Genomic DNA, 14045 nt, shown 5'->3' with positions numbered 1-14045 from the left:
ACTGTCATATGAGCAGGAAGAAGTTATTTTTTTTCGTGAACTTCCACAGATAAATAGAAAAATAAGTTTGTGATCTAAAATAAAATAAAAATAAAAAAATAAAAAAGAACACAATAGTTAACAAATAAATGTTTTTTTTGTTGTTTTTTTTGTATTTGCCCACAATTATTCTTTAAATTCTTTATTAACTTTTTTAGTTCTACTATTTCTATAGTATTTAATAATATTCTTTTTTTTACAGTAACATTCTGGTATTTCACATTCAACAGGCAGTATACTTTCTGCCATTTCTACTGATACATTATATTTGCACAGTATAAATACTGTATACATTTCAAGTGAAATTTAAACATTATGAATTATTCTGCTTGAATCTGAATCATTTCTGTTGTTTCTTCACATGCTTTATATTTTGCCAGTTTGATTACTTTTCTACAACTCCTACAAAATCGAAGACATCTGTAGTTCTGTCTAAAAAAAAAAAAAAAAAAAACACAACAAATCTCCTGACATTTAAATAGTTTTAGAATAAACACACAGTCACTACAGATGGATACGTGTGGTGAATACACTGATGGTGTGGAATGATACATTTGCCATAAATACAGAACTAAATACCCTTTCCGTGGTCTTTGTATAGTAGCCAGAATAAATGATGGCACAGTGAATAGTCAATGTATACATAATTTTTCTTCATGATTTTTTTGGTGATGACTGATTTGTCAATGTCTCTGTGCTGTTTTCAGGGATGGTTTCCGTAATGATGGTGGCAATTGTATTATGTTTTGGTCCATTGGTCCTTTGACAGGGCAGGGTTGAGTTATGTTCTACTGCTGCCTGGTTGCCTTGGTAATTGTTATAGGTCACTACGATGCTGGGTATTCGTGATGCTGCTACACGGGAGATAGGATCTCCCTTTCTTTGTCCAACGCCATTCAAACTTCTACCTGTCTTTAATGTGAAAGGAGAACACAAGGTTTGTCAGTATAAAAAGCACATTTGTAATTAGATTTATGAAACTGCAAAATGGCAAAACTGTAGGACGTTTTAATGACTCCCTCCGGTTGGACATCCTGGGTTTCCTGACTGTCTAGGGGGCACGCCCGCCGCATCGCTCGGGACCCGCTGCGCGTGCCTGGAAGCCATGATGTCCACTGGTCACCCGCGATTGCTCACGATCACAGCAGGACCGTGTATCTGTGTGTGTAAACACACAGATCCATGTCCTGTCAGAGGACAGGAGACCGATGTGTGTTCCCAGTACAGAGGAACACAGATTGGTCTCCTCCCCCTTGTGAGTCCTCGGAACACGGTGTGCGTGCCTGGAAGCCGCGATGTCCACCGGGCACCCGCGATTGCCCACGATCACAGCAGGACCGTGGATCTGTGTGTGTAAACACACAGATCCATGTCCTGTCAGAGGAGAGGAGACTGATGTGTGTTCCCAGTACAGAGGAACACAGATCGGTCTCCTCCCCCTTGTGAGTCCTCTCCCCCTACAGTTAGAATCACTCCCTAGGGAACAAATTAACCCCTTGATCACCCACTAGTGTTAACCCTTTCCCTGCCGGTCACATTTACACAGTAATCAGTGCTGTTTTATAGCACTAATCACTGTATAAATGTGAATGGTCCCAAAAACTTGTAAAAAGTGTCCGATATGTCCGTCGCAATGTCACAGTCACAATAAAAATCACAAATCGCCGCCATTACTAGTAAAAAAATTAAAATGCCAAAAATCTATCCCCTATTTTGTAGATGCTATAACTTTTGTGAAAACCAATCAATATGCGATTATTTCAATTTTTTTTAACAAAAATATGTAGAAGAATACTTATGGGCCTAAATCAAAAAGTAAAAAATATTGTGTTTTTTTTTCAAAATTGTCGCTCTTTTTTTGTTTAATAGCGCAAAAAATAAAAACCGCAGAGGCGATCAAATACAACCAAATGTAAGCTCTATTTGTGGGGGGAAATTCATTTGGGTCCAGTGTTGCATGACCACGCAATTGTCATTCAAAGTGCGACAGCACTAAAAACAAAAAATTGGTCAGGGCAGGAAGGGGGTGAAAATGCCCTGTATTGAAGTGGTTAAAGATGACCTGAACCGAGAAAATTGTGTAACGGGGATTGCATGTGATCACCTTGCAGTTGATCTTTTCCATCTAAATTACCTAGCCTTTTACACACTTTAGGGTTGATTTACTAAAGGCAACTAGACTGTTCACTTTGCAAGGGAGCTCTGCTGAATTCCATAAGGCCAATAATGTGCAAGCAAGATCTTTGTGTTTTTTTCCTTGCACATGATTGTATATCCTTTGCTAAGTGAAATTACACCACATTCCCTAAGCTCTTGGGAAAATGAAGAGCAGCCTCTTTGTCTTTACTAAATCAACTCCTGTATCCCTGTGTACAGTTGGCCAGCTTGGTAGGGGAACAGTGTTTGTCTTCCTCTTATTAGAGCTGGCCCCCCTGATGACTGGTGATCTTATGATTTCCTGCTGCGTCTTCATGCTGAAGATGTAGCAGGAAAGGCAGAGGAAGCACAGATCTATAGAATGAATAAAGCAGAAGAAAGAAAATTATTACATGGCAGCTCCTCAGACACAGCTTCCACTCATGGAAGTTGTGAGCAGTACAGCAGTGGTATTACCAAACCTAACTCTTGTGAGACTAGCAGTCAGAGGCAGCAATTTCATTGCAGGCCACATCAGCATTATGGTTATTCGCAAAGGGTCAGCTGTATACTGTATAAAGTTATGCAGGACTTTTTTTTCTCAGAGAATAGGTGCAGGAATTTAACCACTCCCCCCACACAACCGCACAGAACGATGGGTGTGACCAAATTCACTAACAGTAAGAGGACCTTAAAGGGGCAATAAATACTAGTAGTGCGTTATGTGCAGAGCTCAGGGATGCGCTACGTGTAAGTGCAGAGTGTACAAGAATTAGCTGTCTTTCACAGGCCGTTCACATCTCATTTCCACCCCTCCCCCGTGGTGTGAGGGCCACATGAGATGGCTTCAAGGGCCAGATTCGGCCTGCGGGCCTTGTGTTTTACACACGTGCCTTAAATGATCTTACACTTCAAATATACAGCCAATGGCACAGGAGTACCTAGGCACATAAAGTGAACTGTTGTTTTCAGAAGGAAACAAAGGCAAAGGTTTATTTAGGGCCTTTCACACTGGGGCGTTTTTCGAGCGTTATTCAAGCGTTTTTCGAGCGTTATTACAGCGTTATTCGAGCGTTCTTCGAGCGTTCTTCGAGCGTTATTACAGCGTTATTCGAGCGAAGCCTCGTCTGCAATCCCAATGTGCTGGTAAAGCACCGCTAAGACCCTAAAATTTTAGGGCATTTTTGCAGTGCCTCGGTGTGAAAGGGTAAGGCGTTTTTAGCAGCGTTTTTTTTTCAGCGCTCAAAAGCTGCTCCAAAGATGCTGCTTGCAGGACTTTTCTTAACGCCCCACCATTTCAATTCCTCAGTGTGAAAGGGTAAGAGGAGCGTTTTGGAGCGTTTTTTTCAGCACTCAAAAGCTGCTCCAAAGATGCTGCTTGCAGGACTCATTGAGATGCATGGAGAGTGTTTTATGAGTGTTTTAAGAGTGCTATTTTTAAACTCTGTAAAAACGCTTCAGTGTGAAAGGGGTCTAATAAGATTACTTATTGTGGATTTTGTCAGTTAACCACTTCAGCCCTGGATGAATTGGCTGTCCAATGACGGGGGTCATTTTTTGCAATTCGGCACTGCATCGCTTTAACTGACAATTGCGCGGTCATGTGACGTTGCACCCAAACAAAATTTATGTCTTTTTTATCCCCCACAAATAAAGCTTTCTTTTTGGTGGTATTTGATCACCTCTGCGTTTTTTTTTTTAGTGCTATCAACAAAAAAACAGCCACAATTTTTTTCCTCAGTTTAGGCCGATATGTATTCTTCTACATATTTTTGTAAAAAAAAATCGCAATAAGCGCAAAAGTTATAAGCAGAAAAGTTATAGGGGCAGATTCACAGAGCAAGTACGCCGGCGTATCTACTGATACGCCGGCGTACTTTCAAATTTCCCGCGTCGTATCTTTAGTTTATATCCTCAAACCAAGATACGACGGCATTTGGGTAAGATCCGACAGGCGTACGGCTTCGTACGCCTTCGGATCTTAGATGCAATACTTCGGCGCCCGCTGGGTGGAGTTCGCTACGTTTTCAGCGTCGAGTATGCAAATTAGCTTTTTCTGACGATCCACGAACGTACGCACGGTCGTCGCATTCTCTTACGTCGTCTGTAGTCGGCTTTTTCCGGCGTATAGTTAAAGCTGCTATTTTGTGGCTTATAGATAGACTTGCCATGTTAAAGTATGGTCGTCGTTCCCGCGTCGAAATTTAAATTTTTTTTTTTTGCGTAAGTCGTCCGTGAATAGGGATGGACGTAAGTCACGTCTAAGTTAAAAAAATGACGTTGTTGCGACGTCATTTAGCGCAATGCACGGCGGGAAATTTAGGAACGATGCATGCGCAGTACGTTCGGCGCGGGAACGCGTCTAATTTAAATGATCCACGCCCCCTACCCGGATCATTTGAATTAGGCGGGCTTGCGCCGGGGAATTTACGATACGCCGCCGCAACTTTACAGGCAAGTGCTTTGTGAATCAAGCACTTGCCCGTAAAACTTGCGGTGGCATAACGTAAATGCGATACGTTACGCCGCCGCAGATCTACGTGAATCTGCCCCATAGTGTCTACAAAATAGGGGATAGTTTTATGGCATTTTTATTATTACTATTTTTTTTTACTAGTAATGGCGGCGATCTGCAATTTGTATCATGACTGTGATATTGAGTCGGACACATCGGACACTTTTGACACTATTTTGGGACCATTGTCATTTATACAGCGATCAGTGCTATAAAAATGCACAGATTACTGTGTAAATGACACTGACACGGAAAGGGTTTAACACTAGGGGGCAAGGAAAGGGTTAAGTGTGTCCTAGGAAGTGATTCTAACTGTGAGGGGGCTGGGCTACAATTGACATGACAGTGATCACTGCTCCCAATGACAGGAAGCAGTAGATCACTGTCCTGTCACTAGGCAGAACAGGGAAATGCCTTGTTTACATCTCCCCATTCTGCAGCTCCGACACGATCACGGGACACCGGTGGACATCGAGTTTGTTTTGCAATTCAATGAAGGCATGAGTAGAGCAAGGTTATTCTTTTTAATACCTCTAGATCATAGGTGTCAAACACAAGGCCCGCGGGCCGAATCTGGCCCTCCAGGGCATTTCATGTGGCCCTTGCACCTCCAGCCCTCCTCCAGACCCTTACTTTCTGCTTTTAAGCAATGCATCCATCTTCTTCCCAGAAGCAGCATAAGGTAAGGGGGGTGCACTGTGATGTAAGGGAGAGGGGTGGACTCAACTTCTGATGGTGGGGTGGCCCTTGACATCTAATGTAAGGGTAGGGAACGCGCTGGACATCTAATCTTACAGATACAACCGGCCCTTTTGAGGGAAATCATAAGGCTGATGCAGGCCACTATGAAATTGAGTTTGACACCCCTGCTCTAGATAGTCTGCCGATGAAAAGATGCCATATAGCCAGTGTTTGGTTTTCTACATGCAGAGGGAATATGGCATTGTTTTAAAAAAATAATATAATTATAATTATGAATATAATTTCAAGCAATCCAGAGCTTCAAAAGATTTATTAGGAAGTTCATTTTGGGTCCTATACCTAGACTCTAGAAACATTTATTTTTTAACACATACTTACTGCAAGAGGAGAACTGCGATCGGATGGGCCAATTTCTACCAAAGATATGTCATCTGCATCCATGGAGGTCTAGAACATATTTAAAAAGTAATTTTTAGTGTTTATAAACAATAACTACATTCTAATAAGAAATAAAAAATAATTAAAAACACAACTCAAGCATTATTGAGGTGTAAATGGTGACATAATTTAAAAATAAATGGTATGGCACACATGCATAAAAGCAAAGATTGTGTAAAACATCTAATTATTGATTTTGTGATGTTATAATAAATGGTATAACTATAAAAAAAAGCAAAACGTAAACACAGAATGTAAATTGAATGATTGGTTATCACCAATAATAAGGGGATGAGACATAATGAAGAACTAAAATGTACCTTGTAACATAAAATTGTAAATAATATTTCAATATGCACATTTACCTTCTCAAAAATTCCAGAATCATGACTTTTCAGCTTAGCTTTGGACATTATGTCATTGAGCTCAGTGGTGTCTTTGCCCATTTCATAGGAAACCTGCCTACTGGCTGGCCTGGAGTTCACACTACTAATGTCAGCTTCAGTATCAGTCCAACCCTGTAATGAATATATTGGCAATCATCATACTGTTTTATGGGGTACAGATCATTTTCCATGAAACAACTGGATGGGTGGCAAGGTGAAAATGGGAATGGACAATGGGATGAATGTGTTGCCACAAGGGTCAGTCTACACCAAAATGATATTTCTGTTATAAGTGGACACTGGTGGCCATTATGTATATCTTTCAAGGTCTTCAACAGCAACATCTGCAAACATTATTGTCTTCAGCCCCAAGGGAAAAATCGCGAAAGCGGCAAGTAAGACTCCTAGACTTTGTCGTAGCAGGTGGGCAAACCTGGATGTATAGATTTCACCACTAGAGTTATATATAAATATGGCGGGAGATTTGAATCTCCAGAAATCTTATTTGTGTTGACTGACCCTTTAATACATTCGACTTTAAAGGGTCACTAAAGGAAAAAAATGTTTTTGCTGAAATGACTGTTTATTGGGTATAGAGACATAAAAGTTAACTGATTCCTTTTAAAAATTATTAAAAATTGAATTTAATCTATCATATAATGTGCCTCTACTTTCACTTTCGGTTTTAAAGGACATACATGAAGTTCCGGGTGAGAGGTGATTCGGGAAGACTCACAGAACAAAAACAAACAAATCCAGGGCAGTGTTTTGTTTTTAAAATGAATCTGATTGGTTCTGAGGAGTTTTAGACACACAGTAATGACAGCTTAGACCACCGTGAAAATCTCCCAGTATGATGGTTATAAGGAAACAGGCAACCAGGAAGTGTGGAGATCACAGCAGAATTACAGCTACTTCAAAGCAAAAACAAACAATAAGGACATGAAACCAGTACTGCAGTAAGGTAAAGGAAGCTATTTAGCTAAAAAAATGTTTTCCTTTAGTGACCCTTTAAGGTTATTTGGAAAAACATAAAGCAAACTCTGGACTGCTATCAGGTAAAAAAAGAACCTGAGAAATCATATACCTAAAAAAATCGAATTATATACATAAAAAGTTGACCAAAAGCAGCACAATTTTAGCAAAGGATTAGATACTGCTATGTGGTACTGAGCCTCTGGTGTTCAACTATCAGTGTTTAGGTCATAGCTGTATGACCACTTGCATTGTCTTGGGAGGTGGATACCTAGGGCCTAATCCTCAAAAACCCGGCGCAACGCAACTTTTTCCATTTAAGTTACACCGCCGCAAAATCTCTAACTAAGTGCCCGATCCACAAAGCACTTACCTAGAAATTTTGAGCGGTGTAACTTAAATCCGGCCGGCGCAAGGCGTTCCTCTTCTCCAGGGGGCGATTCCCATTTAAATGAGGCGCGCTCCCGCGCCGGCCGTACTGCGCATGCTCGTGATGTCATTTTCCCGACGTGCATAGCGCGAAATTACGTTACGTCGGGCTTTGTGGATTGCGACTGGACAATAAAGTTGCGACGGGTAAAAAAAAAGATACGGCGCCAAAAAAAAAATTTAAAATTAAAAAAAAATCGCGTCGCTAGCAAGAAAGGTCTGTTTTTACAAGGTGTAAACAGTTTACACCTTGTAAAAGCAGCCCTAATTTTCCGTTTGAAAAATAAAACTTACGGAGAAAAAAACGAAGCTGAAAAGCTTCGTGGATCTCCGTAAGTCCTAATTTGCATACCCGAGGCGGCATTTCGACGCGAAATGCCCCCAGCGGCGGATGCGGTACTGCATCCTAAGATCCGACAGTGTAATTCAATTACACATGTCGGATCTTCGTCCTAACTATGGGAAACTGATTCTGTGGATCAGTTCCATAGTTAGGACCAGGGATACGACAGAGTAACAGCAGTTACGCCGGCGTATCTCTTTTGAGGATTTGGCCCATAGTTCTTTAAAATGTATCTATAACTATTAGTAACCAAAAGTGACAAAGATGAGACAGCCTGCCCTGACCGTCAAGTGATGGATGATTTCTTTAGTTTAGCCTTTCTCAACTTGTTTTTTTTTTTAACATGGAGCTAATTTTCATATCTCAGGGAACCCCTGCTAAAAGTTATAATATCTACAGCTATGGTACATTAGTGTTAACAGTAAATTGAACTATTAAGAATAAATAAAAGAATAATGCCTCGTACACACGATCAGTTTTCCAGATGGGAAAACTGTGAGGAGAGCTTTTGGCCGGGAATCCCGGCCGTGTGTATGCTCCTCGCAGTTTTTACGATGGGATAACTGCCCAAAAACCGCTGGACAAAAAAAAAGAACCAGTTCTCTTTTATCCTGCCAGAAAAACCAGCGGGCTTTTGTTTTTATAGGAAAAAAAAACGAACCTTTACAATCACTTTAAAGATTTTTTATTTTTTTTATAATAAACATGTTTTTCTTACCTGCTCTGTGCAATGGTTTTGCACATAGCAGCCCTGATCCTCTTCTTCTCAGGTCCCCCGACGATTCTCTTGGCTCCTCCTCCTTTACCAGTGCCCCTAATAACAAGGCGCTTGCTTTAGGGGTTTAGCGCCTGGTTACTTTAAGTACCGGTGCTATTTAAAATTAAAGGGAAATCAGAGTGTATTTAAAGCGGTGTTTCACCCTAAAAAACAACTTTCTTGCATGTCATTCAGCATAGTAGCGCGAGCTACAGTATGCCTTTATATATTTTTTTGGCGCCGTACTCACTGTTTAATCGCGTAGTAGAGTTTCAGACTCCCCGCGGGGAATGGGCGTTCCTATGCAGAGGGCTCATGATTGACGGCCGGCTATGGCGCGTCACGCTTCACGAAAATAGCCGGAGTAGGTCTCGGCTCTTCACGGCGCTATACAGCGCCTGCGCACAGACATCGAAGCTGACTGCGCAGGCGCCGTAAAGAGCAAACACCTATTTTGGCTATTTCCGTGAAGCGTGACGCGCCATAGCCGGCCGTCAATCACGAGCCCTCTGCATAGGAACGCCCATTCCCCTGAAACTTTACTACGCGATTAAACAGTGAGTACGGCGCCAAAAAAATATATAAAGGCATACTGTAGCTCACGCTACTATGCTGAATGACATGCTATAAATTTTTTTTTTTTAAGGGAGAACCCCCGCTTTAAACTCTTATGCAAACTGTTATGCTTAAAACAGGGTCTCTGTCTCAGCTTGGCTGTGCTGTGGGCTCATTCTGTTGTGCTGGGGTGCTCTTCCCACCCCTGTGCAGTAGATGACAGCAGCGGAGTCAAGGTTTTGGTGCTCTTCCCCAGCAGCCAATCAGGAGGGTGTGGCTTCACTGTGCATGCTGAGGGAGGGTATTTATGGGGCAGACGCCATTGGTTCTGGGTCTTCTTCGTCCAGTGTGGCACCCACCTTCAGGGTGGCCACATCACGGCGCCCCGGCGTTATGGCCTACCTGGCTGGGGCGTGTGTGCCACGCAGTGTTCCTGGTTCCGGGGCCATGTTCGCCCAGAACATCTGAGCAGCGACGGGGACCCAGTGAGCGACTGGGTTCCCACCTTTGAGGATCCCAAGCAGTATTGCTGTTCGGTGGGGAGTCCATCTGAGGTGCACCAATGAGAGGCTGGCGATCCAAAAGGGTCTCGACAAACCATCGGGGATCATGCTAGCCGGACACTGAAGGATTGATCAAATGTTACCGGGGCGACATTAAGAAGGAGATCCAGGCGTAATTTACCTGTAGCGTCCCCCTTTTTTTCTAGTTAGTGGGGCGTTACGCTAAAGTTAGTGGAGTGGGAGATTTAAGTTGCTCCCACTCACAAATTGTTAGTTTGAGCTGTTGCCAGTTTGGGACTGCCTCATAGGTCAGTCTGCGTGCCAGGGGTGTGTTATCACCCCTGGACGACAGTTGGTGCTAGAGGGGTTCTGACGGACCTATCTTTCCCCAGCAGCCAATCAGGGGAGTTTTCACTCTTTTGGGCATGCTGGCGGAGGGTATGTCTGTGGCTGCCGCCATGAGAAGTTGTGCTATGCGGGGCCCGAGTCCAGGTGCGGCATCCACCTTCAGGGTGCGCGCATCCATGGGCCCCGCCATCGAGGCTCGCCCGACCGAAGCTGCGCACCAGGCAGAGTTTCACCTTGATGCTGAGAGGGACCCCAGCGGCTTGCTGGGTTCCAGATCCTAAGCTGGGAGCTGTACGATGGGGAGTCTGCTCAGGAGAACCTAGACATAGAGGTTGTCAGTGAGGTTGGGACGTACCATCGGGGATCTGGTCACCACGCCACACGACAGGTACATTGCAACTGTCCATGGGTGACCCTAAATTGCGCTTACTGGGAGGATTTGTCAGTCCTAACCTTTAACCATTTTCAAATACCTATCAGGCCTGTCCAGAGGCCCTGGTTCCTCCCAGTGACTTTATTTGCAAGTGACCCACCGGCTGCCAGGCTAGAGTTGACTACCTGTCCAGGGATACTTTTCACACTCTGGCGGGAGTGGTGACGTTTGAGCTGTTTGTGCTGAGAGCAGGCTTGCTCTCCATGCTTTTTGATATCCAAGGCCTGATACCGCAGTTTCCTCTTGCTCATCAACCCTTTCTCTATCGTGTGCTATTTTGTGACAGAGGCATCTCCCTGAAGTCAATTCAGGAGGGTCTGTAGCAGAGACTTTATCCTACAAATGTCCGAGTGATACTCTGGCTGCCAGGTCAGTGACAGGGGCCTGTCCGGGTACACTAAACCCACTCAGGCAGGAGTGGTACGGAAAGTGTTACATATGGGAACAGGACTGTTCCAAATACTACGCCTGAATCTGTTGTTCTCCTTCTTCCTGCAAACTCTATCCCTTTTCATCACCAGTTCATTGTTTTTACCCAGCTGGGTAATAAAGAGCACAGCAAAGACACTTGTTGCGGACATTCTTTTACTAATGCTATATGCACCATTCACCCCTAGGAATTTGGAAGAGCCACGAGGTAAATGTGCCACCCAAACAACCAGCAGCTAATGCTACAGGGGCACTGGTGATTGCTCAGTGTCCAGCCCCACTCTATGCATCCATAAGACACATAGAGCCATGGCCAATGGTTCCTGCTTCTATGTCTCAGCCAATGAGGAGAGAGACCTGGGACAGCCAAGGGATTTCTGTGCACATCACTGGATCGAGAGGGGGCTCAGATGAGTATTAGGGGGGCTGTGGGCGAAGCAGCATACAGAAGTTTTTTTTACCTTCATGCATTTGCTGAAGGTAAAAAATCGTCAGTCTTTACAACCACGTTAATAGCATTGGAAAAGGATTGGAAAGAAAAAAAGGTGGCGCTAAACATTAATGTGAACAAATATAAAACAATCGTGAATTATAGTGATCAATTAAAACATAACAGTCGTAATGAAGTCATGTGTCTTTGCAAAAAATGTATATATACACAAAATCTTCAGCAAGAGTCCATATATAAAAGTGATTGAAAAGTTGGGTCACAGGTGTGATCAACTTGTTTAGGAAGAAATGTTCCTTCACCAGTAAAGAGATGAGTCTTCGGGATGTGTAGTCAGATGAATCACCAGTAAGAAGTAAACACCAAAAAGAATTCTGCACTCATGGAAGTCCACAGGATCAAATCAGCCCACAATGATAGGGAAAAATCATTAATATACACAGTCTGTATTGAGAAGAAACAATCCTTTTAATTGGAATCAACTTCAATGTTTACATTAGGCAGTCTGGATTAGATGATATCACAGAAGTGACCAGGTTGCATGTCTCAAATATAATAACTCTCCAGCGGTCTCCCACAGTCTCAAGGGGTCAAAACTCACGGCCTTGGTTTAACATGCCATCCGCAGATTGAACCAACAGTACCTTGCGAGGAAGATGTAAACCGGGACACTGATGAGGGGATAGGTGTCACCTTACCAGCCGGAACCAGGCGGTGCGGGATCCCAGTCGCCTCCACGTGTAGGCAAAAGGACGCCGGATTCCCCAGTGAATCCAGCAGCCAGGGACACGGCGCGACGCGGTCTGTGGAAGCGGACGCTTTCCCTGTGTGAGTGCGCTGATGTCACACCTCTGAGGCGCCGCTCAGTATCGAACCAGGGAAGTGCTGAGTGCCCTCTGGTGGAGAGACTGTAGAATACGCTCTCCTGTGTTAGTAATCGAAAACTGCTGATAAAAATTTGATGAGATGAAGTTGATGAAAAAATGGTGATAAAATTAGGATAGAACTTCCATAATAAGGGGAAAGGGATTAAAAGTGTGTCCTTGACGACGCGTTTCGCGCTTACGAGCGCTTTTTCACAGTCAATAGGACATAGGCAATAGCCTTGGTTATATAGTCTAAAATAGGGGAGGGGTATTGCTGGGAGGAAAAGGAAATAGGTACTAAGGGGGCATGTACACAAAAACCAAGAGCTTTAACCCCTTGTGACACTGAAAAAAAGAGAGAAAAAACCTAGAGAGAGAAAAAACCTTAAACTTATACACAAATTAAACCTTATACAAAAAATACATATATGCACATATTAACAGTAGAAAACAATATTAATAGTCATAATTCCTCTGACATATATAAATTAATGTCAGTAAAATGTTAAAAAATTAAATTAAAAATGATATTATAGATAAGTCATGATGAGAACAATAGAGCGACCCTGATGGAATCATGCCATCTAGTGGCGTATATGATAATTGATAAAATTGCATAAAATGATGGGCCTAAAAGGTATAAAACTTTGAGAAACTGATCCGTCTGTATCAGGAGGGGATCAGTTTCTGATACAGACGGATCAGTTTCTCAAAGTTTTTTTGTATAAGGTTTAATTTGTATAAGGTTTAATTTGTGTATAAGTTTAAGGTTTTTTCTCTCTCTAGGTTTTTTCTCTCTCTTTTTTTGTGTCACAAGGGGTTAAAGCTCTTGGTTTTTGTGTACATGCCCCCTTAGTACCTATTTCCTTTTCCTCCCAGCAATACCCCTCCCCTATTTTAGACTATATAACTAAGGCTATTGCCTATGTCCTATTGACTGTGAAAAAGCGCTCGTAAGCGCGAAACGCGTCGTCAAGGACACACTTTTAATCGCTTTCCCCTTATTATGGAAGTTCTATCCTAATTTTATCACCATTTTTTCATCAACTTCATCTCATCGAATTTTTATCAGCAGTTTTCGATTACTAACACAGGAGAGCGTATTCTACAGTCTCTCCACCAGAGGGCACTTAGCACTTCCCTGGTTCGATACTGAGCGGCGCCTCAGAGGTGTGATGTCAGCGCGCTCACACAGGGAGAGCGTCCGCTTCCACAGACCGCGTCGCGCCGTGTCCCCGGCGGCTGGATTCACTGGGGAATCCGGCGTCCTTTTGCCTACACGTGGTTCCGGCTGGTAAGGTGACACCTATCCCCTCATCAGTGTCCCGGTTTACATCTTCCTCGCAAGGTACTGTTGGTTCAATCTGCGGATGGCATGTTAAACCAAGGCCGTGAGTTTTGACCCCTTGAGACTGTGGGAGACCGCTGGAGAGTTATTATATTTGAGACATGCAACCTGGTCACTTCTGTGATATCATCTAATCCAGACTGCCTAATGTAAACATTGAAGTTGATTCCAATTAAAAGGATTGTTTCTTCTCAATACAGACTGTGTATATTAATGATTTTTCCCTATCATTGTGGGCTGATTTGATCCTGTGGACTTCCATGAGCGCAGAATTCTTTTTGGTGTTTATGTGTATGATTGGTACTTCCGGGTACCATTAACTCCGCAGCACTGATTTGTTCACGTCCCATACAAGGCTTTTTATATTCTTTGGGACACTAGTCTTTTCCCATAGA

The 14045-nt window shown here is 43.1% G+C and overlaps 1 protein-coding gene across 2 annotated transcripts in view; it reads right to left on the bottom strand.

The window, feature by feature from the left end:
- Nucleotides 1-475: 475 nt before the first annotated feature.
- OPN4 (opsin 4) overlaps nt 476-14045 on the bottom strand; it is a 120166-nt gene continuing 106596 nt past the window's right edge. Inside the window, exons 9-11 of one of the 2 annotated variants that reach the window (XM_040320518.1) lie at nt 6196-6348; nt 5771-5839; nt 476-951 (exon numbers count right to left, since the gene is read on the bottom strand). In XM_040320518.1, the coding sequence (XP_040176452.1) occupies nt 694-951; nt 5771-5839; nt 6196-6348 (480 nt within the window). In that variant the 3' untranslated portion in view covers nt 476-693. The remainder of the gene's footprint in view (nt 952-5770; nt 5840-6195; nt 6349-14045) is intronic. The other variant, XM_040320519.1, reaches the window with a different exon arrangement.

This window comes from Rana temporaria, chromosome 8 (genome assembly GCF_905171775.1).
Source record: "Rana temporaria chromosome 8, aRanTem1.1, whole genome shotgun sequence".
NCBI classification, from domain to species: domain Eukaryota; kingdom Metazoa; phylum Chordata; class Amphibia; order Anura; family Ranidae; genus Rana; species Rana temporaria.
The sequence above is the reverse complement of the archived record's forward strand: the minus strand, read 5'-3'. Positions and strand labels throughout refer to the sequence as shown.